This window comes from Eptesicus fuscus, chromosome 12, assembly GCF_027574615.1.
Source record: "Eptesicus fuscus isolate TK198812 chromosome 12, DD_ASM_mEF_20220401, whole genome shotgun sequence".
In the NCBI taxonomy this organism is placed as follows: Eukaryota; Metazoa; Chordata; class Mammalia; order Chiroptera; family Vespertilionidae; genus Eptesicus; species Eptesicus fuscus.
The window spans coordinates 24466930-24494866 of NC_072484.1; the positions used below are offsets into that span (position 1 = coordinate 24466930).

Sequence of the window (27937 nt, forward strand, 5' to 3'; positions counted from 1 at the left end):
CAAGCACTGAAGAAATGCGGGTTCATTTCATGGTCAAGGGCACGCGTACCTGGGTTGCAGGCTCAAGCCCTGTTTGGGAGGCAACCAATTGATGTGTCTCTCACATCAATGTTCCTCTCTCTCAATATCTCTCTCTCTTCTTCCCTCCCATCACCCCCTTCTCTCCCTCCCACTCTCTATAAAAGTCAATGGAAAAAATATCCTCCAGTGAGGATTAAAAAAAAAAAAAAGAGTGGCAATTTAACTGTGGTGCTATTTTAATAACCATAATTTTTCATGGGGTGCTAGTGCTGAAAGATATGTAGTCTAACTCCATTATCTTACAGAGAAGGACATTTGGATGGAGCCAGAGAAATTTCACAGAAGCCAATTCAAACTGTCAATATGAGCTAAAGAAAAACAAGTATTTTTACACTTGGGAGTCAACCAAATCAGCCTGTTTTGCATCATTTGGGAGGAAAAATGTTTCGGGGGCATGAATAAGCCCCTTTTGAAAGCGATGAAGTGATGATCTCTATTACTTAAGAAAAAGGCAAAAAGTTGACTGGAAAGCATCCTTGGGAGCAAATACTCTGACAGGTGATTAGGTGTTTTAACTTTTTATTAGAGAAGTTGGAAGTTTAATTTCATTATTGATGAGAACATACTTTTCTCTGCTTTGTTCAGAGGAACACAGAATCAATTTGTACAAGCATATACAACAGTTCAGTTGGTGTGTGGTGTCCCAGAATCAGTAACCTGATTGGTTCGAGACTGCTGGCTTTCCTTGTGCTCCTCTCAGCATTAGCAGCCAGCCGGCTCAATTCCCAGCGGAATACTTTTCATGCGCTGTCTGCAACACCACTACAGTGGGCTGAAAGACCATGCAGATTAACACTGTAGCAAATTGTTTGGATATTTTAACAGACATAAAAAGGTTATTTCCTGATATGAAATTCTGAAAATCTGCATAAATATTTTTGTGTAAAATTAAATTAGTTATGTATTTTTTTCTGAAACTAGAAGTTAAAGTATCAAGAATGCCCACATAATTCATATACACATATATATAGACTTTTTTGTTATGCTAAAAGTCTTGAGAGTCAAATTATATTCTGTGCCATACATTTATTTAACCAGTATTGATTTGGCGGTAGGTTATCTGTGTCTGTACGGATAAGTCTTAATTGGTGCTTGTGTATCATGCAAACATAGTTCTAGTAGTCCTGTTTACTAATCTTGTCATGTGGCAATACTTAGATGATCTGCTCTATAACAGTGTAAATTAGGAGTATAAATACTTTATACATGGTCACATTTATAAACATTTGCCAATACCACTTCACAATCTTGAAGGTGGAATAGTGAATTATAAGAGCTGGAATTGGCTGAAACAATTCCTAGAAAGCAATGTCAGGTGTAAACTTTCTTAGATGTGCCTAACAGAGTTTTCCTTTGAGCACTGATGAGCTTTGGCACAGGTACACTGCTCTATTTTTCTAATAATTTCCACAACTTTCACAGGAAATTAGCTTCTTATGGCATGGTAGAGACATGGCACTTACTGATGAGGTAACTTAGATGTAGAAAAATTCCGCAAAAATTATTTGTCTAGCCGATCACCACTTCTGCTGATGAAATTTGTCGACAGAGTTTTGTTTTTCTCTCTAGTGCATGCAGTTGCAGTTAAGATGCTAATGCACTATTTTTGCTGCAGCTCAAACATGTCCCAGTGCATCACGAAGCAGAGTTGTTAACACCAAGCTCACTTACTTGTGATGGTATTTTTATAGCGAACATGTTTAAGTTGTATTGTCAATGGTTAAACTCTGCCTTACTGGAATGGTAATTTTGGTGGGTTTTAGCTACTTTTAGTTGACCAAGGAAATTCAATATGTGAACTAGAAGTATATAAGTCAGTGGTTTCGGGTAACAGCTTGTCTATACATAAAGGGGACAAAAACAAAAGACGACTTTCTTCCATGGACTTTGTGTTTAGATGTCTGGGGATGAGCTTTTGATGTGGGTTTTGCTGCCTCAGTTTGTGTTCTGGAGTTTCATACTACTGTTGCTGGTCTGCGGTCCATCTCGGCTTCCAATTTCACCATCTGCTGCATCTCCTTCGCCTGTAACATCAGAAACATGGCCTTACATGTGGAAATCGCCTCCTGAAGGCATAGACCATTCCTGGCCTCTCTTCTGTAAATCTGATGCTGTGAGTGGTCTATGTACCATCAGCATCAGCATCGTGTGAGATCCCTTGAGGAAGGCAGAATCATGGATTCTACCCCAGTCCTACTGAGTCAGAATCTGCATCTTAACACATTGCGGACCAGTAGTTTTATTGCTAGCTTTACCCAGTAGCCAGATAAGTTTCTATAGAACGAGAACAAAAAACATTTCACATAAATGTTAAAGGCACGCTTTAAAATTAAATACCCATTACATTTGAAGTTATTTATTACATGTTCTTACAAGCTAATATCTTTTAAAAGTATGATACTTTGTAAAACACTGTGTAATCTGAATCGAGAATTCTCGTGATTTGTCTGCAATGTGTTAATAGGATCACCAGGATATTTTTATGTTCATTAAAGCTTGAGAAGAATTGGTCTACACAGTTCCAGGAAAACCATTTGAAAAGAGGCTGAGCCAGTCACTTGATATTTAGACTATGTTGCGTCCAAATGTGTGTTTGATTTAGTTTCTACAGATTGACATGTTGCCTTGACTGTGCATAGATTATTTGATCTTTTTTAGAATAAGTATTGCTTATGCATGATTTATTCACAAATAGCCTGAAATTTAATTAAAAGTCCTTCCCTTGGAATCTAACTGATGGAGAAGTTTAGGTGGGAGGATATTGGTTTGGCTGGAGTATCCTGCAAATAGAATGTTCCAGGAATATGTAGGGTCCCTGGAATTCTATTGTCCAAAAATCTATCCCTACAACTCTCATTTCTCTGGGATAATTAATTTTTTACCAGTTACCCCAGGAAGTAGGCCATGGTGATCTCAATCTCATGAATTAAGACTATCACTAAGACAACCAGCTGATTTGGGAGATAGAAAGAAGTCAGATGGGGGCAAGGTTCTGGTGACAAATAATTGATTGGCAATACAAGGAAAAACAATTGGTTCATTTCAACTTCTACTTTCCATCTGGATACTTTTGCCCAACCATGTATCTTTTGGAGGATTAAAGTTCCCCTCTTCTCTTTTAGTGACACACCACTTTGAAATAAAAGACTTTTAAGAATGGAATCATGGATATATAAAGATATAACTCAGAGGAGGATATTTGAAGTTCTTGATATTACTATTGATGTCTACTTAGATATTACAAATAAAAGGTCAGTAGGAGGTTTGGTCAACTCTATAGATCATATTCTGAGTATGTAAATGTCCCAAACAAAGTCCTGTATAAAATTAGTTTAACCCATGAACCATACAGTGATTTTCTTATTCTTATTTTTATGTTAAAAATTAAAATTTCATTTTGTTGAGGATGACTATAACAACATCAAAGAATTATATCCTTCTGCTTACACTTGGTATGGTTTCCTCTGCCCAGATATTTTTTATGCCTAAGGTATAATAATACTCTAATAGAGAAATGAAGAAATGGAGAAAAATATACAAACATGAAACTATGACAAACGGTATTCATAAAAGATGATAGTGAAACATTATTAGTACTAAAAGTTAAATATATTTTATATTTTGTAAGTAGTAATAAAGGATTCCCTATGCTTCTCCCCCTTTAGCATTTAAAGACAAATTGAACACAGTTGAGAAGGAAGAACCATATGGCATTAAAAGATTATTCGAAGAGCAAAGTTCTCATATGAGCAGGGTGACCATTTATTCTCATTTGCATGGGACAATCCCAGCTTAGTCTATAGTGCTGGCAATTATGAACAGCACCCTTCTTTTACTCTCAAAACTATCCTGGTTCAAACAATCAATTATATGGCCACCTTAATTATGATGGGTGATTAAGGTCTTTGGCAGAGTGGATCTAGCAGAAAGCATGACAAAAGTCATTGCAGAATGCCATTATATAATGTTCCTGCACACAGACCATAGCTCTCTGTCATTAAAACCACTGGTGAACTGTTAGTGGGGTGCTTTAAAAATTAACTCCAGTCATAGTAGTGTTTGTGAAACATCTGAGTCCATGACCAGGCTTAGCTGTGGTTGGTCCAAATGATAATGGTTCTTGCTGCCTGGGTATGTCTTCGTTACCATGACTCGAGTTTTCCAGTCTGCGATAGGAAATGCTGCTAAAACTCCATCAGAAATAATTCTTTAAAGATTTGAGGCATTTCAGTTTGAATATTATGTTAGAAATCCAAGCATGAAAGAATTAAGCTTTTATATCCAAACCCTTGAAATAATAATTCATTTATGACCAGGATTCCACAATGCAAATCATAAATGGAAACTACCCCGAGAATGCTGACGTAGTTGAGAAGGAAAGCAACGTCTCGCTGATCAGAATTTCAGTCCTACCTTGAGTTTGGGACACTGCGTGACAGGATTTCAAAAGCTGTTTGTACAAAAATAGTCATGTCAAAATTGAGTCATACATACAAAACAAATAAAATAAATGAATACTGAAGTGAACTTGAGAAATGAATGCAAAAACCATATACAGAAAAGCAAAAGGCTAAGAATAAAACATGTATACAACCATCAGTGACACCTTTCCCCGAGTTGATCTCAACATAAAAAACAAAAAACAACAAAAAACAACCGATGCCTGATAGCCTGGACTGTGCCTCTCCTCTGTAGCAGTGAGTGGGGAGCTCTCGCTCCAGCGAGATCCCTCACCTCTCTCTATAAAATGATAGGAATGATGACAAAAACCAACTCTTAAAACTTGGGTGTGAAAGGAATGAAGCTGTTAGTGTTTGAAATGGTACATGTCAAGATGGGGATGCGATGCTGTGTGGTTGGGAGGTCTATGGGGAAACTTAAAACAGAACTATGGAGTTTTATTAGTAAACTAGAGGTCCAGTGCACAAAATTCGTGCACGGGGTGGGGTGGGGGGGGGTCCCCTCAGTCCAACCTGCACCCTCTCTAATCCAGGACCCCTTGGGGGATGTCTGACTTTCGGTTTAGGCCTGATCCCAGGGATTGATCAGGCCTAAACTGGCAGTCGGACAACCCTCTCACAATCCTGGACTGCTGGCTCCTAATCGCTCACCTGACTGCCTTCCTGGTCGCCCCTAACTGCCCACCTCTGCCTGCCTGATTGCCCCTCAGTGCCTCTGCATGCCAGCCTGATTGCCCCTAACTGCCCCCTTGCCAGGCAGGTTGCCCCCAACTGTCCCTCCCTGCCAGCCTGGTTATTCCTAACTGCCCCCTCTTCCAGCCCAGTCACCCCTCACTGCCCCCCCTGCCAGCCTAATCACCCCCAACGGACCCCCCCCCCCCCCCCCCCGCTGGTCTGGTCACCCCCAACTGCACACCCCCCCGCCAGCCTCGTCATCCCTAACTGCCTCCCTGCCAGCCTGGTTGCCCCTAACTGCCTCCCCCCCCCACTGGCCTGGTCACCCCACGCAGCTTGCTGTTCAGTCATTTGGTCACCCCTAACTGCCCCCACTGCTGGCCTGATCACCCCCAACTGCCTCCCCCCCTGCCGGCCTGGTCACCCCACGCAGTCTGCTTGTTCAGTTGTTTGGTCATCCCTCACTAACCCTCCTGCTAGCCTGGTCGTGGGCAGCCATCTTGTGAGGGTGTGAGGGTCAGTTTGCATATTACCTCTTTATTATATAGGATGAATGACTGGCTGACGAAGTAGGCAAGGCATTTAGGTGGCTTTAAAAAGGACATATGAGTTAGGATCCAGAATCAGGCAGGACCAAAATATACTAAAACTTGATTGTTTCTGCCAATGCCCTCCACATGGGTCTACCTAACTAAACAGACCCACTCCATGCTTTGCTTTGGGGGAATGGGAGAATTTAAAGGAGCAAGGTCACAGGGAAGCAGTAAGAAACCTGATAGGGAGATACTATTGGAGAATGCTAAAATGAATTTGTCTTTGGCTTAGAGACAGAAAGGTCTTGGGGTTTAACAATGGTTTGGGAGGTTATCAGGAAAGTTTGTGGGGACAAACTTATCTGGAGACAGGAACTGTTTTCTGCCAGTGAAATGATTAATTGATTACAGAGGTATCTGTCCTACATGGTTTCAGACCTTGTTTTACGAGAGGAAAAAACAAAGTCACTGTTTGTACCTTCTCCACTGTGTCTGTGAGAGTGTTGTAACATACTGACTAATTGAATTGAGGGCAAAAAATATATACTAGAAAGATCTGATGGACTTTGTTATAGAATAGGTCATATTGGTATAGCAAAGCTTAACACAGAAATTTAAGTTCAAATTCCACATTTGTCAGATGCATCAATATATCTTGAATTTCTTTTCACTGAATTTAATTAAATCTCCATCAAACCTCAAGCCTCCTCATGTTCTGCGTTTCCCTAAGCTTCAGTGACTTAAAGTATCATTTGTGGGTGGTAGACATTACTTATAACATATTAAAAGGCATTATATGAATTTTTGGAACAAAAAACCACTATCCTCCCAGTATGATCCAATCAACACAGTTACTACTAATCCAATAATTTAATGCCAGAACTCTGGTATGGTTAGAATTATCCATGTCTTAGGATAAAAGCTCAAGGTGGTTTTTTAAAATGTACTTTATTTAGCACTGAAACTAAAAAACACTAGGTAATTGTATTCCCTAGCTCTGAAAAACACCATTATTACAGTGATGAGTAATTTTTAGCACATTTACAGTCTTTAGTCAAACTTGTTGCTAAGCAACATAATCATTTCTAAGTCGTTTCTTAATTTAGTTAACTGAAACATAACCGTGCCTTACCTTCATTGTGCCTTCTTCTAAAGCGTCCTTATCCCACCCAGACCCGATCACTAAAGTAGATTCTAATGTTTTGGAAATGGTGGCTTTACCTTTATTCATAGTCCCATTTCCCCAGGGAACATTTCCTAAGAAATGCTTTAAGAGCAAAAACATAAACTAGGTAATTTGTACCAGAACTTGATGTATCTATGAGTTGGTCAAATGACTTGGACCCATGGGACAATAAACATTGATTGTCCCCGTTGGGGATCTGTGGACTGTTCATGAAAAGAAGCATTTCGCTGAAAAGGAAGTGTGAAACATAACTCAGAAGTATGGTCACAAATAAACCATCTGTCCCCCAAAAGTAAAGAATCTGAAACAAGATGATGAATTTATTTGTTATCCAATTGCAATGTACAATAAAACCAGATTTTATGGTTTTGTTTTACTTTCTCAAAGGTATATTTTTTAGCGTAATCCTACTTAAGGGTTCTTCAATGGGAGTCATTGGCTCTGAAAAAATATACCTTAACTAGGATTGCTTTACTGATGGGAGGAATCAGGAAAGAGCAAGGCAGTGAGAGTAATTTCATCTTTCAAGTTTCTAGACAGAAGTGAATTATCTATAAATAATAACTTCCAAACCAGCTACACCTAAAGAGTAAAGTTTGAACTGAGACAAATTTAAACTGCTATTGAGGGTCCTTTTGCATTATAAGCTAGAGGTATTTCTATCAAATTGAAATGAAACTGTGGATGGCTGATGGGCTGGAGCCTGTTTGAGATGGATCCCATCTGTACCATGCTTACACATACATGTCTCTAGGTGCTGGGCATATGCCTGATGGTCTAACTGAACAGTTGGATTTTGGATAACTTTATTTACGTGTGCGTCTCCATTTAGTGTTTTGCCTTGCTGGAAAGAAGCACCAAGATTATGGTAACCACTCAGATCAAGTGGTTTTCAGAGTTGTGGTGGCTCATGCCTTTAGGTCCCCCTTGTAAGCCCTAGGAAGGCTTTCTAACTGCATTTTTAGGTGGAGGTTGACAATAGGTGGTTTCTCTCATTTGCATTTACACATAACATCACTTGCCTCTAGGTTGCAAATTATAAACATATAAATGAAAATAGAGAAACAATTTGTGACCTCTCCTTTTTCCTCCTCTCAGTAATGTCATTCTGAGAACCCCCATAATCTATTCAAATGATGAGTTTTGATTCTTTTTTTTTCCCCCACAGCCACATTCCTCTTCAGCTTCAAAAAAGAATGCTTTCTGCTCTAGTTGGATGGGACCAGGAAAATACAGTAAGAGGCACCGCATTTTTCTAGCCACCTTTCCACGCCACTATCAGACACGGGCATTAGCAGAGTGGTCTCTGCAGGCCGTGTGGCCTGTGCCTTCCAAAGCTGGCTGGCTGCCCAGGTCTTTTTACACTTTTTAGGTGAAATACCTGCTCATTCTGTTTCTCTAGGAATTCTAGGTGTTCAAGTTGGACTTTTTTCAACTGATCCATTTCTTTGGACTGTTTCATTGCGAGCTGCAAAAAAACAAAAAACCAAACACAATTCGGATAAACTTTGCATTGAAATATTAAAACTTATGAATGAGAAATGATGTGCAAGTTTACAATTAAAGTGAGAGAGATTATAATTTTTTAAGAAATAGTCTGAAACGGGGAAAGTTTAGACCCATAATTCTTACTGGGGAAATCTCTCCTGCTAAAATCTGAGAAAATAATATTGCATTTTCTATATAAAGTGGTTCCAAATAATTACCTTAATGATTTTAGAGAATGATCATTTTAGCTTTCAGGGTACAGAGAAGCTAGAATGTTTAATGTACAGAAAAATAAAATTAAGCAAATTAGCTGTAAGTCTGATATTTAAGCATGAGTTATTGTTTATAGTTTTTTAGGGAAGAATGGCAAGAAAATTATAAAAATACTTACTCTCTTTCTTTCTTCCAGAAACTTTTTAGTGTTGCTGCTGTTTAACTCCCTGACTCGCCTAAAAGTAATAGGTACAAATAACAGTTGGTATGACTTCAACTGGGATTAAATAAGAAAGTTACATTCCATTTAATTGTCTGGGTAGAATCATCACTTTCTTTTCCTGATTTTTATTGTGAAATTTTGAAACATGAAACGAACAGAGAAAAATATACAAAGAAAATGCGTACCCATCACTCAGATTAGTCAATATTAATGTTCTGTCATGTTTGCCTCATATTTTTAAAGAAAATTGTGTTATAGTTATCATCAAAGCCCCCTTTGTAGCCTTTCTGATTCCCTTTCATTCCTTCCTCTCTCCACACATAACCACTCTGCTGATGTTGTTATGGACCATTTTTAACAAGATCCTAGGTGCTGCTGCCGCCGCCAGTGTATACTATTTTGTATGTTTCCCATTTTCCTACATGGTAACATATCTGGTTTCTCTGTGTAACTTATCTCTTAGCCTTGTTTTAGAGATACAGCTGTTTCAAGCTCTTCCATTATTTTCATCTGCTATATGGCTATTTCTCATTTATGAATAGACTACAGTATTTCCATTTTGCCATTAATAAATAGTAGGCTCTTTCCACACAATAAAGCTACAATGATCTGGTGCATCGGGCCTTGCGATGCTTGGCACACTAAGCATCTGTTGACCGAGGAAGTGAACGAAGTGTAGGGCATATCTGCTTGTGCATGCAGCAAAGGCTTCCCTAGATGCTCAGATTTGCAGGTTGGAAGGGTATGAACAACTTCTTCCTTCAAAGCAGTGGTCCCAATGTGCACTCCCGTCCATACAGTCTGGGGGCTACTCTTCTCCATGTCTTCGCCCACGGGTGGTCCCATCACACATTTGCTTGTTTGTTAGTTTGTCGGTTTTGTGAAATGGCATCATGCTGCTGCTTTCACCTGCAGCTCTCTGATTACCGGTGAGGGGGAGTGCTCTTCACAACTGAACAGACCTAGAATGGACTGAATTTCTGTAATAGTTAGAGGTCTCTTCAGGTTTTCTTCTTTTCCAGTCAGTTTTGATAGTTCTATTTTTTTTCTAGGCATTTGTCCATTTCATCTGTTTTCAAATTCATTGGCAGTATTATTTATAGTAGCCTTGTTTTTCAAAACTATTGATTATATCTGCAGTTATTTACCCTTTTTATTCTAATGTTACTAATTTGTGCTTTCACTCTATTCCTCTTGCTGGAGGTTTACTGATTTAATGATTTTTTCCCCTCAAATAACAAGCTTTTGCTTTGCTGATACTATCTATTGCCTTTTAATCTCTATTTCAATACTTCCTGCTCTTTAATTTATTATTTCTTCCCATCAGAGTTCTTTGGGTTCACTCTGTTTTTATAATTTTATATCCTCTTTATTTGAGTATCTAGTTCAATAATTCTCATTTCTTTAAAAATATATACATGTAAGCTATAATTTTCACTCTAAGTATTAATTTTGCTACCTTCTTTGTTTTTTTTGTGGTGAGAACATTTAAGACCGACTTCCTTAGCAACTTTCAAGTATATAATTCAGTACTGTTAACTATAGTCACCACGCTAGACATAGGTCCCCAGAACGTATTCACCTTATAATTGGAAGCTTTTACTCTTTTAACCCACTTCTCCCCACTTCCCCCACTCCTAGGCCCCTGGCAACCACCACGCTACCGTTTCTACGAGGTTGGCATTTTTTAGATTCCACATGTAAGTGAGATCATAGAGTATTTGTCTTTCTCTGTCTGCCTTATTTCACTTAACATTATATCCTCAAGATCTACTCATGCTGTTGCAAATTTCCATTTTTTTAATGGCTAAATCACACACACACACACACACACACACACACACACACACACACACACACGGTGTCCCAAAAAATGTATATGCACTTTGAATAATAATTAATTACAATGGGTTAAATCTGAAAAGTAAGAAACATCAATTGAGCTATCAGCTATTAAAGTGTGTATACATTTTTTAAAAAATCTATATATATAAAAAGCCAGTGTCCCTAATGACCAGAACGACCAAACGACCGGTTGCCATGAGGTGGCATTGACCACTTCTTGGTCCCCTCCTGCCCCTGCAGGCTCCGATGGATCAGCAATGGTGAACGGGGGAATCAGGGTGGGTGGCAGGAGGACTGGGCTGGCTGTCAGGCTGTTGGGATCACCAGCTCATCCTCGGCTGCTCGGGGGCTCAGGCCTGCGGGAAAGTGGGAGCTGGCAACTTTACCTCCATGCGCGTGCGCCGGGCCGGTCACTGATGGAACGCGCTGCCCGCTTGGGCTGCTCACACCGGGGCTGGTAGATCATGGGCATGCCCTGCAGCCTCTGTCAGCATCTCAAGCCCCAGTAGCAGTGGCAGCGGCAGCGCCCGTGTGAGCAGCCCCCAGCAGGCAGCACATTTCATCAGTCGCCAGCCCAGCACATGCGCATGGAGGTGAAGTCTTCGGCGCCGCTTTCCTGCAGGCCTGAGCCCTGGAACGTCTGATAGCCGGGCGGTGGAGGTGGTGTTTGGCCTGGGGACTGGCCAACGGGCAGAAGATGGCCCTGATCGCAGGAGGCTAGGCCTAGGACCCTACCTGCACGATTTAATTGTGCGCTGGGCCTCTAGTATATATATGAGAATAAGGCTATAAAGAACATAAAGGTGCAGATATCTCCTTCCAGCTAGTGATTTCATTTCCTTTGTATATATAACCAGAAGTGGGGTTGCTGGATCATATGGTAGGTAGTTCTATTTTTAATTTTTTTAAAATATATTTTATTGATTTTTTTACAAAGAGGAAGGGGGAGGGATAGAGAGTTAGAAACATTGATGAGAGAGAAACATTGATCAGCTGCCTCCTGCACACCCACTACTGGGGATGTGCCCACAGCCAAGGTACATGACCTTGACCAGAATCAAACCTGGGACCCTTCAGTCCGCAGGCCAACGCTCTATCCACCGAGCCAAACCGGTCAGGGCTCTATTTTTAATTTTTTTTGAGGAACCTCCAAACTCTTTTCCATAGTGGCTGGCTATACAGTTGACATTCCTACCAAGTGTACACAGTTCACTTTGCTCCACATTCTTGCCAATACTTACTTGATTTATTGATGACAGCCATTCCAATAGGTGTGAGGTGATATTTCATTGTGGTTTTCATTTGTATCTCCCTGATGATTAGTGATATTGAGCACCTTTTCTTGTACCTGTTGATCATTTGTATGTCTTCTTTGGAAAAATTATCTTAGGTCCTCTGTCCATTTTTAATTGAATTATTATTATTTTGCTATTGAGTTGCATGAGTTCCTTATATATTTTGGATAATAACACCTTACTGGATACATGATTTACAAGTATTTTCTCCCATTCTGTAGGGCTTCATTTTTGTGATTGTTTCTTTTGCTGTGCACATTAGCTTCCTTTCGCACATTAATAAATTGTGCTTCCATTGCCATTCAGTTATAAATATTGTGTAATTTCTGTTGAAATGTCTCCTTTAGCCCAAGAATAAAAGTGGTTTTCAGCTTCTATATGTCTTTCTTAGCTCTTTGACTATAATTTTTAAAATTTTAATTCTTAGTTCTTTATATAGCCACTTTATTAAGCTACTAAAAATTAAAATTACAAATTCATAATCAGAGAGCTAAGAAAGACATGTAAAAGATAACCAGTTGGCATAGAAAAATTGTTCTAGCAAAAAACAGCCATTTCCAGGTGTTTTAGAACCACCTAGATACAAAGTTATAATAAATAAGTATATTAAGTCAGAATTAGAATATTAAATAAAAAACTTTGCTAATTAGGTTACCAGTAACTCAGAATGTAAGATAATTTAAGAACTGGGATTTAAGTGCTATTAATTCCCTCTTTGGGTAACATGGCTGCAGGCACACTATACATTGTAGGTTTGGTTCCAGACCACAGCAATGAAGTGAGTATCACAATAGAGCGAGTCGTAATCTTTTTTGGTGGAGGGCCTTGCCTTCCATTTTTAAAACATGCAACATCTGTGAAGCAAAATAAAGTGAAGTATGTTGTGCTAATGTCTTAACACAGCAGTACAAAGGCCAGACACCCTTGGCTCAAAGAGATAAAACCATGTTGCAAAATAGCTCTAGAGCTTGGGATCGGGCTGAAGAGGTATTCTAGTGGAGAGCATATCCCTGCTCAGCCCCATTCCTGGACCCTTCCTGCTTCCCCCAACTCCCCTTCTCTTAAGACCCCTTCCTCTGTATATCACAGGCATCCAAATTCCTGTCTTGGTCTCTGTTTCTAGAAAACCCAACCTAAGACAAGGACTTAGGGAGCTTTTTTGAGATGATCCTTGTTGTCAATGACAGTGTGAGTAAATCAAGGGGAGACGACAGTCCCCCTACATGCTGCTATTCAGAACCGACCCACCCACAATGGGTTTGCACCTGAGCAGGTGAGATGCTAGCAGGAGGGCCCACTGGAATATGGGAAGGATATTTTGCCATGTTTTATAAGTGAGCACACATATATTGAATGTAAACTTATTTTACTGGTGATAGTAAACAATCAGAGGATGACTATTCTGTAGTGGTAATACATTTTCATAGCAGATATAATAGCAGAAGTCTTAGCCAAAACTCACAAGGGTTTTAATATCTCAGATGTGAATATGTGTGCACATGCACACATAAATGTTAATCATATGCTATATTCCCGCCGACAGCATTCTCCCTTACCTTTCCCGTTCTGCTTTGTTCTTGATAGATTTATCTTGGCTGATGGCTTTGCTATTTTCCATAGAAATCTTAGCCTGGTGTGCTCTCATTTCCTTGCTTTCCCTATGTATTAAAAATAAACAAATAGGGAGCGAGAGAATGGAGGTTAGTGTTTAATGGCTACAGAGGTTCAGTTGGAGAAGATGAAAAAGTTCTGGAGATGGATGGTGGTGATGGTGGCACAACCGTGTGAGTGTACTTAATGCTAGTTAAGAATGGTTAAAATGGTAAGTTTTCTGTTATAGGACTTTAACTAAAATAGAAAAACTTAAAAACAAACAAAAATATTCCACATGTAACCAGGACTAGGTTCACTTTTTTTTCTTCATTATTGAGCTCTTGGAGTTGTTTTACACATGCAAAGGGGTGAAGGAGCTCCAATTTGTGAGCACACTTCTCCCTGAGGACAGTGGGACACCTCGTGGTGAAGCAACAGTGATGGGCTGAGAAGAAGAGATACCATGTCCATAAAATACAAGAATTTTCCAGCTTTGCCCCACATTTTTGGGGATCAGATGGCCTGGGGGAGAGAGAGAATGTCCCCACCCTCACAAGGGACCTTCCTGTTTTCTGACAGCCTGTGGGAATGAAGGGAGCCAAATGGTTTCAAATAAGCACAGGAAGTAGGAAAACGGGACGTTTCTAGGCGAATGCTACTGTGTGTGCGAATGCACGTGTATGCAGGACAAAGACTCATATCTTCATATGATTTATGTGTACATTAAAGGCATGCAATTTAAAATATAAAAATGAATATCATTAGCAAAGATTCTTTTTCTGGAACCTATGCACATCTCCTTGAAGTGCTACCTGGAAACTTGTCACCAGGAAGTTGGGTTACCTGAGCGGTGTTTGTTCAGCAAAAGGCATGGTATACAACCCAAGTGCTCATGAAAGGATGAATGAAAAAAGATGATGTGATCTATCTATCTATCTATCTATCTATCTATCTATCTCTATCTCTATCTATCTATCTATATCTCTCTCTATCTATTGATATATTAATCAGCTATAAGAAATGAAATATCGCTATTAGCAACTACCTGGATGGATCTTGAGAGTATTATGCTAAATGGAATAAGTCAGAAAAAAGGACAAAAACTATGTGATTTCACTCATATGTAGACTATAAAACAAAACAAAAAAAATAACAAAGAAAATAACAAAACAAGCAAAAACAAACTCATAGATACAGATAACAGAACGGTGATTTCCAGAGGGAAGGGCAGTGGGTGGAGGGTGAATTGGGAAAAGGAGTCAAATATATGGTAACTGAGGGAAACTAGACTTCATGGGGAGCACGCAATAGAGTATACAGATGTTGAGTTATAACCTATATATTGTTATTAACTAATGTTACCTCAAAAATTTAGTTTTTTTAAAAAGGAAGGACCACCTGTAACAGGTACTTCAGTTGCAGACCTTAGGGCTACAGAAGCAGGAATAAGGCAACGAAGTCCTGGGCCCCAGAAAATGGCTCTTTGTAAACCGACCATTTTTTTATTCATTCATTCAACACTTATCAGTATCCAAACACTGCTGTCAGTAGTTAGGATTGATTAACCGAGAACAATAGCTGTGATGGTGAAAAAGAAACACAAACACAGGGTACTTGAGAACAAACTTATATGCTGCTGTTGCTTTGAAAAAAGGCCCTATCACATATTTAATTTTTAAAGTAAATTAGTAACTAGGTATGGTCTCTGTAAATGACTTCCTAAGAAATGCAAGAATTAGTTTCTTTTGTTTTTTTCTTTTGAATGGTTCCTATTGTTGCGGGGTACAAAAATTTTTTTTAGTCAACTACAAAAATCTTTATTTAACTACAAAGAAGATTAGAAAAGAGTTCCATATTCTGTGAAGTGTCTTTGAATAGGGTGGACTCCTAAAACCTGGTATTGCTGCAATGGCCCAAGGCAGACGGATGAATAGACCTTTTTGTATACTGAATTGAAAGGATTTGCAAGGGAAAAAAGAAAAGACAACTTCTAATCCTATACAACGAGATAGAGTATAGTTGATCTCTGAACAACATGGAATTAAGGGTGCCGACCCCTGTACTATCCACATATAACTTTTGACTCCTAAAAATTTAAGTACCAATAGACTGAAAGCCTTACTCATAATATAAGCAGTTGGTTAACATATTGTTTGCATGCTAATTGTATTTTATACTGTATTCTTACAATCAAGTAAACTAGAGAAAAGAAAATGTTATTAAGAAAATCAGAAGTAAAAGAAAATACATTTACAGTACTGTATTTATTGAAAAAAAAATCAGGTATAAGTGACCCATGCAGTTCAAACGATGTTTATCAAAGGTCACCTATATTATAAAGTAGTTAAGGTACAGAACATTAACCCTCAGGCCCTTATTTAGTTGTCTCAAATGAGGATTGGAAACTATGGCAAAAATACTTCATGCTCATATGGCCATATCTATCCCTCCAAAATAAGGTGGGGAATTTCATATAATTTATACATTTAGTATTTTTAAAGTTTCTTGCTTGATTTGTTTGTATAATGCTTCTCTTTCCTCCTCTTTCATGTGTATCGACAGGCCCTAACTGCGGCATGGAGTGGGCACTGAGGGAGAAGCAAGAACGCTGCAACAGAGCTGTGATCACAAGAAGTAACTGGCATAGCCCTGACCGGTTTGGCTCAGTGGATAGAGCATCGGCCTGCGGACTGGAGGGTCCCAGGTTCGATTCCGGTCAAGGGCATGTACCTTGGTTGTGGGCACATCCCCAGTAGGGGGTGTGCAGGAAGCAGCTGATTGATGTCTCTCTCATTGATGTTTCTAACTCTCTAGCCCTCTCCTTTCCTCCCTGTAAAAAATCAATAAAATATATTTAAAAAAAGAAAAAAAGTAACTGGCATAAATGTTCTTGGTTTGTGTATGTGTGTGTGTGTGTGTGTGTGTGTGTGTGTGGGGGGAGGGGTCTAGTTTATCATTTGCAGGTAGTTTACATGTAATATTCAATTTGCTGAAGCACGGAGAGACAAAAATAAACTGATCCTTCTTTGCTGTTTCGTGATTAGGACTATCTTTCTAAAACTCACAGAAGTCCTAATAACGCAACAGGAGGGACTCTCCACCATCAGCCACAGAATCTGATCTCTCTGTAGCTAACAGCCACTGTTAGCTACAGAGAGATCAGTCTCAGTCTCTCTAGGGGCTTCGCTGGTTGGTCTTTACCTCCTTCTGTTTCTCCTCTTCCTCAGAGACGCCACATCACTTCCAAAGGCCACTATGGAGGCGGCAGTGCTCTTCTGGGATGGATGCTCTTTGTCCTGTCACACTGTTTACTGTGGATCACACACTGCTTGTCTTTTGACTCAGATTCTCATGTGAGTGTTAATACTGTAACACGTGTAAGCCCTTGGATGGCAGAGGCCATTTCTTAGAGTTCATCTTGCTCATATCAGTCTTATGATATGATATACATGAAAGCTCCATAGTACAAGTCAAGTTGATTTTGCCTACTACCTGAACTCACACGTGCAAAATTCGTGTTCTTTAAAAACTAGGAGCGCACTTTGGAAATGGCCAGCTCTCCTACCTGTCGTGGGACAGTTTCAGCTGCTGGGTTTGCTGTTCGTGGGCGTTGATCAGGAGCTTCCTCAGCAGCTCACACTGCTGGCTGAGGTGCAGGTCCCGGATTTCCTGCTCCTCAGCACTGTGGGTGTTGATCATTTCTGACCACTCCTTTGTGTGCTGCGCCACAATCTCTTTGACCTATGTAGGAAAGAGGGGATGGAGCCACCTGGAATTCTCAGATTTCAGGTATGAACAGCAAGCACAATAGGATTCATGCATTTTAGATCCCTCCCACTAATTTACTTGGTGAATCAGTGGACACCTATGACCTGCAAAAAAATAGGTACCGGTCAATGGGAATTAGGACGTCATTGCTTATTTTAAAATATCAATCACTTTGGCTCTAACTATGTAACGATGACCCATTATTTCACTGCCTAACTTTGCCTCTGCTGCTTTACCAGTCCTGTCAGAATCCCCTTCATCAGCTCGTGCTTTTCCAGGTTCACTCCACCAGGCCACAGGTCTGAAATGAGGGGGTGGGTTCTCTTATTCCTGCATCTTGACTTACTGTGTCAACCCTGCATCAAAGCTCTTTGCAATGTGTTTTACAGCTCCCCTCATCAAGAGCCAGCGTTCATTTCCTCACCTCCTTGAATCTGGCTGACCTTGTCACGTGCTTTAGTCCTGAGCCAGTAGCAAATGTGATGCAAGCAGAGGCTTGAAAAGTGCTCTATCTGGAACCCCAAGCTGCCCTGTGACTGAGCCTGTGCTCCCTGCTGGAAGGTGAGAGGTCATGTAGGAAAAAGGAAGCAGCAGCCAGCTCACCAGCAGGTCTCTGAGGGAGGCCACCAATCCAGCTCGCTGTAGACACATGAGCCGAAATCCGTAGAAAAACCATCCAGTTGAGTATGGCAGCAAAAGCTAACTGGTAGTGGCCAAGGTTTCTACTTCCCTATTTATGCAAAGCATCTAAAAAGCGTGGCATGTTGTACAGGCATTGATTCTCAAGCATTCCCGTTAAGAGAACATGAGAGAATGGGGAACAACTCTCAAAGACACACAGTTTACTGCGTATATAGACTTCATGGCAGAACAGACACAGAATACACAGCAGCAGAGAGAACTTCAGCTCCACCCATGTGGCTGGCGTGTGTAGATCAGGGCCACTGGGCTGGATGACAGAACCACATGCAGACATGGAGGTTGGCTGGTTTGACCAAGTGCTATAGTTGGGAGCTTTCTCTAAGAAGTTTTTTTGTTTGTTTGTTTTTATTAACCATTATCACTGGGTTAATTATTTATGTTCTTGACTGGAACTTAGCATTCACTTCTCCAAATGTCCACAAATTTAATTACGGTCTCCCAAACTCATATTTTCTTGTATCTTTGAGGAAATACAGGTAATTAGGCTTATCTCTTGGAATATAAACTATTGATTTTTTTTCTTATCACAAACTTCCACAGCAAAGTTAGGATGGAGTATCAGAGTTACTCAACCCCTTAGTCAAATGGTTTTCTGTCATATGTTTATTGTTACTTCCATAGGGAAGCATATTCTGTATTTTATACAGTATTTCCTTTGAGTGTATTCTTTCAATGTTTAGCTTGATGCCTCTGAGGCAGAAAACAAACATTGTTAGCATATTTCTACAGATGAAGGAAAAGATGTTCCATGAAATGGCTTTTCTCTTACCCAGTAAGTCTGGGGCCTAGACCCTTTCTAGTCCCAGGATAATGTTATTTCTGATTTATGCTATATACCTTGGAAAAAATCACAAAGTATCTCCTGCAAGTTGCTGCTGTAAAAATAGGCATTTTCTTACCTTAGATTTGTGATCTGATGTCAATGTCTGAATTTTAATTTCTGTTTCTTTTTTCATTTCAAGACAATTACTTCCCCTGAAAATGGAAAATCACAAATGCGTGCCAGACGTTAGATATTTTCCCATTCCCATGGGCCTTTGCTACAAAGCTTTCTGATGAAGCCAGTTTGTTCATCAGATATGGGATGCCATGGCTCATTGGGCAACATCAATTTTTCTCGTAATAGATGCATACCTTACACAATTCTATATCGTGATTACTCAATTCAACCACTACACAAAGAGACACTTCAGACCTAACAATTATGTCATTGTTAAGGGTCTGTGGTCAGAGTTTCCATTTTGGTTCCTGCTTTTCTTTGAGCTATTTTTCATTTATTCAATAAAATATTATTTGGGATAAAAACTGGGAAATAGGCCCTCAGCCTTGAAGTAAATTGTTAATTCTGGCATTTCGGTTGTAAAGCCAAATTTTTGTCTTTGACACATGCCAGTAAGGGAGAAAATAGCATTTCTTGGCATATTAGGGTGATTTGTGCTTCTTATTCTATTGTGATCAGAAAATATATACCAGGAAATTGCCCAGAAACCATTACTGTTTATTTTAGTGATTATTTTTCCCTTTTGAAATATCCATATCATTGCTGAAACCAGAACATGTTTTGACTTTCTGTCTTCAGCACAGATGCTCTGCAGCTTAAGTCAGAATGTGGCATTGTATTATTCACTGAGTGTGTCTCTGGGAGAAGCATTATTCTAAAAATGCTAGGTATCTCATCAAATCTATTACTTCTCAAAGGCTGGCACTCAGTATGTTTCTCCTCTTGTCTGTTATTCAGTAAGCTTGCAGCATTAGATAAACATTCCCCTGGCTTAATTCTGGAGACAAAATCTTTCACAGTAAATGCAATCATCGGTTTCATTCAAGTTTTCTCTGTGGCACAAGCTAAACATTCTTGAAATCTTAAAAATAAAAAAACTGCATTTTTGAGTGCATCAACCTTATTATTATTTTCTGGCTATGCAAAATTATTTCTGCAGTTTCAAATCTTCTCAGCTTTAGCTTGTCCTTCCTTTTCCCCCCATTCACCTCCAAGATACTTGAGTGGGACACACATGAGAGACACAGTTATTCTGTCACTAACCAACAGCTGAAGAACTTGAACAAAGCTCCTCTTTCCTACTTTAATTATTCCTTGCAGCTGTACGAGTCTCTTATTTTTCAGAAATAATTTCTTAAAAACACTTTTTTATTGATATCAGAGGAAGCAGGAGAGAAATATAGAAACATCAATGATGAGAATAATTGATCAGCTGCCTCTTGCATGCCCCCTACTGGGGATTGAGTCTGCAACCCAGGCATGTGGCCTGAAAGGGTATCAAACTGTGACCTCCTGGTTCATGGGTTGACGCTCAACCACTGAGCCACACTGGTCGAGCCAGGAATAATTTTTAATGATGGAAACAGAGTTAGGACAAAGTTCCTCCTTGGCCTAAAAAGGCAGCTAAATTATGGAAGAGACAAAATATAAAAAGGCAAAGGCTTCTAGAAGGAAATAAACATTATTACCCCTTCTTCTTCATTGCCTTCTCTAGGATTTTCTCATGGGTCGACTTCTCTTTGTCATACTGTGCCACAATTTTGTCAACTTGCGTGCAGTGTAGCTTCTGCATGGTGCTGTGCTCCTGAACAAGAAGGATTGTCAGTTACTAGTTGGACTCAGTGCGGCTGATACACTGTACCCCATGTGTCGCTGGCATCATTTTCACCAGCTTGCTCAGAGGATTGGTTTGGAAATTAAGGAGTGATTGAGTCTGGGAACTGGAAGAACTTCCAAAGTCCCATGCAACATATTAGCAGTCTTTTGTACAGGCATATCCCCAACAAGGAAGTCTCTAACCTCAGCCGAATGAACACTCCCACCTCAAAAGACAGCCCTGCCCACCATTGGGCAGCACGGACCATCCCAAAGTCCTTTCTTCTGCACATTTATGTCTCCACAGAATTTCCACCCATTCATCTTCGTTCTGCTATCTGAGATAGTCTATTGTCCCTTCCCCATATTGGTCCTCAAATACCCAAGTTCAGTTGTCATATTTCTTTTTTAAAAAATATTATTAATTAAAGTATAGTTAACATACAATATCATGTTTAAGTTTTGGATGTACAATAGAGCGATTTGACATTTACATATTTTATGAAATTACTACCATGACAAGTCTAGTAACCATGTGTCACCATACAAAGTTATTACAATATTATTGACTATTTGAGGAGCCATATTTCTTCTCATTTATATGCTAAATATAACTATTCATCATTTGATATGACTTCTAAATACCTGGCACATTTGGGAAGGTCTTAAAAATCATCATTACACATGAGAATTGGCAACGTAGTTGTTTGTTTTTGTGTTTTTTTTTTTAAATATATATGTAATTTATTTCAGAGAGAAAGGGAGAGGGAGAGAGAGAGAGAAGAAACATCAATGATGAGAGAGAATTATTGATTGGTTGCCTCCTGCACACTCCACACTGGGGATTGAGCCCGCAACCCGGGCATTTGCCATGACCAGGAATCAAACAGTGACCTCCTGGTTCATAGGTCAATGCTCAGCCACTGAGCCATAGCCATGCCAGCTGGGCCTTAGTTGTGACTGTCAGCTGATTTCAAATCTCTTTCACCAGCATTCTGGAAGATGACAGTGTCCAGGAGCTCTGGTCTTCAGCCTTACAGATATTTAACCTATTTCCCATCTGCTTCATTCAATCACTGAAATTGAGTTTGCAATGCTTTGAAAATAAGTATTGCTCTATAACCATTCTTTCCTCCTCATAATTTTCCCACAGCCAGTGACTTATCTGAAATCAGATTTCCTTAGTTGCTCAGCCCCCCAAACCTAGAGGCAATCAGTACAATAAGTAATATCCAACTCTAAAATGATACTTGGTATTATATCCTAGTCTTACTCTTGAGAAACTTAGAGAAATCAAATGGCATTTGAGACTGAAATGGATAGATGTTGTTCAGGTTTTATAACCATGCTCACAGTCATATTTCCTTTTGCTTATTTTTTTTAAGTGAGTGACTTAATTAAATATATAATTTTCTTCCTAAGGTAGGCTTGACTTAAAGCAAAACTAATTTATGAACATCTCTAAAAGTTTTGATAAAATATAAAGGTGGAAAGGATTTTTAACTTTACCAAGATTTCCTTAATTTCCCAGCCCTGCTAGTAAATTAATGCAAGACTTGATCTACCATTTGTTCATACATATATTCTTCAGAAATGCATGGGTACATAAGGTCCCTGCATTCTTGTCTGGTGGATAAACACATTTGGGAAAATTCATGGAGAGAGTGATGCTGGATGGGGGCAAGTTCTCAGAACAGGTATTGGCAATGGAGACAAGCCAGGTAGTTCAAGTGGATGTTATCTTGCTGTGGATTTGGGGGGGTCAAGGAGTTACATGTAATGGTGTTTTGCTTAATTTGTTGTTGCAACAGCAATTAAATCCAGCCATATTATCAATGTGTGTTCTCTGCTATGGTATAAACACATTTCAGTTAGGATTTCCTGCAACATGGCATTGGGTTAAGGACTTGGGTTCTTTAGTCTCAAATCCTGGGACAAGTCACCTACCCTCTCAGTCTGTTCATCTTTTCACTGGGACAGTGATACCTACTTCATAGGGTTGTTAGGATTAAAAGTAAATATAATATTGCCCAGCTGGTGTGGCTCAGAGGTTGAGCATCTAAGCAAATGGTTGATAAACTGCCAAAAGGGCCACATTTATTCCCCCTCTGTATCCATCCCCCTTTGAAATGTGACCTTGTGACTCTTACTGTCAAGAGACAGAGTCAAATTCCTTGAATCTGGGCCAGCCTATAACTTGCATTAGCCAGGAGAATGAGGTGGACTTCCTGGTGTGCCAGTTCTGAGTTGCCACCTCAAGAAACCCTGTCTGCTTCTGGTTGGTCTCTAGGGACCCTTGGCCCCGTGGACAAGCCTGGACTCCCTGCTAGAAGGTGAGAGACCACATAGAGCATTGAGGAAGGAGCTCAGCAGAGGTCTTCCTAAGTCAGCCAGCCCTCTGTCCCAAATAGGCCCACCACCAGTCGAACTGGTAGTAACGGCTAATGCATGAGTGAACCCAGCTCCTGCTGATCCAGCCCAAACTGCTGACCCACAAAATTGTGAGCTAAATTAATGGTTGTTGTTTTAAGTTAATATTCACATATATCTTTTATCTTAGAAGTTGCTTCAGATGAGATGGTAGAAAATGTTAGAAAGTATTACAGACTGAAAAATTACTGGAAGTCTATAGACAGGAAAGTCTAATTTGAAAATAATTATTTGCAAAGCCCCATGGACAATTCAAGTAGATGAAAAGCACTTTCGTTTTAACAACATTAACTAGTTGTACTACTCTGGACAAAGGACTCACCTTTCTGGATTTCATTTTATTCATGTCTAAAATGCAGATAGTATTATGGGATAATATGAGGATTTGAGAATATATGTAAAATGTGTGACACAAAAGTGACATTAAATAGATGTTAATGTTGTTGGTAGTAGTAGTTTTCTATAAAAAATTACAGAATTCAGAGTTCATAAATTACACTGTCAAAGCAAGCTGAATAAGAGGGGGCCTCTGTTAATTTAATATGGGAGAAGGAATTCATTCATAAGCTGATAACCATACACTTGTAACTTGAACTTCTGCAGTACACGCAGATATGAAAAACAGCCCATGAAGTGCATTCCCTGCTCCAAAATGCTTCTGAAAAGCATTCTAAAAAGCAACAAACTATGCTCATTTTACTGTGGCAATTTAGCTCTGTTACCTTAAAGCCTTCCTCCAAAAAATGCACACTACACTGTTAAAAAAGTCCACTTAAGTCCATTTAGGCACTTAAAATCTTCCTTTAGGTTTTGCTTTTATATTAATGTGGAACTCCCAGAAGCTCAAGGTTGCCCTCTGCAAAAATAAATAAAATAAATAAAATAAAGCAATTTGGATTCTCTTATCCATCTAGGGTTTCCTGGTTATTAAATAATATGAGTATTTCCTACCAACAGTGTGAAGAAAATGAAAGCAATGAAGTGCAATGACATCTGAGGTGGAGAAAAAGAGCCACTAAAGTCACCTCTAAATTATTTCACAGAAAAATAATTTTTCAACTGTTATAGACTAAATATTTATGCTCCCCTGTCAAATCCAGATGTTGAATCTTAAACCTCAATGGGACAGAATTTGGAGATAGGGGAGTGATTAGGCCATGAGCTTGGAGCCCTCATGAATGGGATTAGTGCCCTTATAAGAAGAGACAGGAGAGAGAGGACAGCCTTCTAACCACATGAGGATCCAACAGGAGATCATTTAAAAACAGAAAGGGGACTCGCATCAGCTACTGAATCTGCTGCACCTTGATATTGGACTTCCAGCCTCCAGGACTGTGAGAAATAAATGTTTGTAGTTTGAGCCACCTGGTCTGTGGTAGCTTGTTACAGCAGCCCACGCTAAGACATCATCTTTGCCACTTTTCTGACTAAGCAAATAGGACTGAGTCAGTTTAAACTTAAAGGTTTAGACAAGGAATCAGCAGACAACTCTGCTCAGTATTATGTAGGCCAAGTTCTAAAGAATTAAGGAGCATCCTTCTTTAGTAGCCAGTATATTGACATTGTCCAAACTGAAAATTTCCCATCCCATGTGTGCCACTCCATTTGCTTCCATGAGGGGAAGTTATTTACTTATTAAAGCATCTAATATCTTACAGAATAATTCAGTTCTAGACTCAGATGATTTGGGTTCAAATACTGGCTCTGCTCCTCCCTAACTCTGGGACATTAGTTCAATTGCTTAATCTCTATAATCCTTAATTTCCTCACGTATAAAATGGGGATTTAAATAGAAATTTACCTTATAGGGTAGAGAGTAATAAATAGATAATACATGTAAAGTGCTGAGCATAGCATCTGGAAAATACTGAGCATGCAAGAATTCTAGCTGCCATTATTGCTGTTATGATTATTATCAGTCACAGTATATTTTCTGGTCATGCCTCAAAGAAATAATCAATGAGAATGAGGCCAAACACTTTGTTTCCAAATAGCCCAAAAGCCATTGAAATGCCTGCCTCAACGACAGAGATCCAATTAAAATGGAGAGAAAAATCTGCTGAATGATGCCTTGCCATATGGGTACTAACTCCATTCCTAATAATTAAGGCCATTCAAGTTGCATTCTCTCTTATTTCCTTTTCTGTTTCCTTTCCATATTCTAGGTTGTTGTCAATGACCAACAAAGCTAAAATCACTACTTTAAATAGCTTTGTCTCCAATAGTCCCAAACTTAATAAAAATCTGTAGCAAGTTTCCCCTATGGGCAATGAAAGGAAATTCCACTGCATAAAATAATTCATGAAATTTAGGAGCAAACTTTCCTTGGCATGACCTTCATATCAGCAAATATATTAAGCCATCAGTTCAATAATACAAGGGCTATTACTAGGCCTACCTTAGGATGAATTTCTCAAAAGAGCACACACTCTTAAAGAAATGACAGAGTTCCACGCCATGCTCTTCGCATCTTAATATCTGGAGTGATTCATAGGCTCATCACTCAAGTCCAGCTTTGTGGGAATTGCTTTGGTTTGAGGCTTGGGTCAGAGTCTAAAGAAGTGGGGATGCCTGGCTGGTTTAAAAGATCTCAGAGGTCCTTTTAAGAAATTAAGTTTCTCTTGCTCTCATTGCCTTTATTGGAAGAGGTGGAAATTATCCTCCCTGCGACAACAGCTGTGATGGGCCCTACCAGGAAAGGAGGTATTCCGCTTTCTGCTTTTCTCTGTGGGCAGAGACTGGAGAGCAGGAAGGTGCTGTGAAGTTTTTCAACTCAGGCGAGAATTACTCAAGCCACCTCTTGCTGTTCTCTTCAACTTGCAACTCGCTCTTATAATTTCTATCATTGTCAAAAGACCTCTTTGTATGGGTAGAAAGGAAAAATAACTTTATTTCAGAAGTAGGCCACCTCGCAGAGTTTACATAATAGGGGGAACGGGAGAAGAGCTCCCTCTCTAGGGCTCTTGGTGAGAAGTTGAGAGCCTGTCAGCATCTCCCTCCATGCTCTGTTTCTGCAAACTATTTGCCAGGGACCCAGGAAATTTTGGTACCTAGAACTAAGATTGTGAGCTGGTCTTCAATAGTTAGGCTATGGCCCACTAGTTTAGATAAAGTCATTTTATGAAACAATTTTTAAATGGGTGAAGCTCTGTGATGCCTTTGAAATAACTGTCAGAAAGATAGGTTCCAAATCAGTGACAACAGATCCCAAAGGGATTCTATGTTTTAATTTCATTTCTGACCAGTTAAAATGCACATATTGCTGTCCAGTTGGTTGGTGGTAGTTTCTAAGCAGTGTTCTTGGATGTGAAGAATTCATTGTTCCATAACACAGAAAAGTAGCTTTAGGGTTTCATCAGAGAGCTAACAGAAAAAACCCAAACAAGCAAACAAAACTACCCCAAAATATGTATGTACACACAAACTGTACCTTTGCATGCTTCTTCTTTAAAGAATTCAGCTCCTTCTGCTGTTTCTTTAAATGCTTCAAGTAAGCCTGCGACAGAAATAAAGAGGGTCCAAAGTAGGTTTCTGTAGCCGCAATAATTACACTTGGTGAGAAACAAAGATATACTGGTTTCACCAATATGCATAATGTAAGAGTCCTTGAAATAATCAAGCAATTTTACCTTCATCTGCTTTAAATCTTCTATCCTCACTTGAGGGATAAGTTCAATACCTTAAAAAAAAGATTAGACACTGTGTATATTAAAAGTTAGAGAGAATAACTGATAATAGAATTCAGTTTTAAAATCTCATCTAAAAGTTTTGAAACAGCTTTACACGTAATGTTGTGAATATAAACATCTGAATTTCTTATTACAAAGCAATTAACTAGACACAACTGAAATGCTTATCGTCTTAGGTTGGGTTTCCTAGGAGCAGAGCCTGGGACTGGGATTTGAGTGAGCATGATTTACTGTAGAAAGGCTCTTGGGAGAAGCCCTAGAGAGAGGCAGGACAGGACAGAGGAAGAAGCCAGGGGGTGTTTCCAGCCTGATCCTACAGGGAGCTGCTGAGCATAAATGGCCCTCCAGCCTTTTTCTACCTTCAGGTAAGGAAACTGGGCTTTTGCAACTCCATTTTCATCAGAAGGGGCCTTCAGAGCGCTTACAAAACCTTCCAGGCATTTCCAGGCAAAACTCCCACAGTCTGAGGACAACTCTCCAGGGAGAAACATGCAGCTGTGATCTGCTATCAGCCAATACTCCCAGCAGCGGGGAGAAGAGGTGTGGGCCCCATGCAGGAAATCTGACCAGGCCCAATGGCATCTCTTACAGTTATGTTTATCTTTGCATTTCAAGGCATACCATATCAGTCAATTACTTCTCAGCTCTGTCCCACCTTCATCATCATCAAAGACCAAAATATTTTTTTCAGTATCCTTTCTTTTTTTTTTTTTTTTACCACATTTAATTTTAGCATATAAGCAAAATGCTATTGAGCACAGCAAAGCCTTTAAAATCCAGGAAATAATGAAATCAAACCATTGTACACCAGGATGCTGTCTGGAGGACCTGGAGTAATATACTAAGTCATTCTACTATCTGAGTGATGCTAGGCCAGGGTCGTCACGGCAACCAAAGTTGTAGAAGAATCTCCCAACATGTTCCATTTGGCTTCCAATTTTCATTGTAGGCAAACAAAATGAATGTGCGCCCTGTAGCATAATTGATTTAAAATCCCAAAGACTCTGAGTGAGATATTCAGGAAAGACAGGCATCACGTTCTAGGCTCTTGTTTTTAGTTTTATTCATTTTAATAAGATGTGCACATCCAGTGTGAGGGTGGTAAGACTGGAAAAGGAGAATCATGGCTGAGAGAAATCAGTCTGTGACCTGTAACATTT

The 27937-nt window shown here is 39.5% G+C and overlaps 1 protein-coding gene across 1 annotated transcript in view; it reads right to left on the minus strand.

The window, feature by feature from the left end:
* Positions 1-590: 590 nt before the first annotated feature.
* The window catches only part of PLCB4 (phospholipase C beta 4), a 219256-nt gene continuing 191909 nt past the window's right edge, over positions 591-27937 (minus strand). The window contains exons 29-38 of the mRNA XM_054724007.1: positions 26718-26767; positions 26519-26584; positions 20532-20647; positions 18962-19037; positions 17158-17333; positions 13556-13657; positions 8815-8872; positions 8317-8403; positions 4495-4531; positions 591-2105 (exon numbers count right to left, since the gene is read on the minus strand). Of these exons, the coding sequence (XP_054579982.1) occupies positions 2017-2105; positions 4495-4531; positions 8317-8403; positions 8815-8872; positions 13556-13657; positions 17158-17333; positions 18962-19037; positions 20532-20647; positions 26519-26584; positions 26718-26767 (857 nt within the window). The 3' untranslated portion in view covers positions 591-2016. The remainder of the gene's footprint in view (positions 2106-4494; positions 4532-8316; positions 8404-8814; positions 8873-13555; positions 13658-17157; positions 17334-18961; positions 19038-20531; positions 20648-26518; positions 26585-26717; positions 26768-27937) is intronic.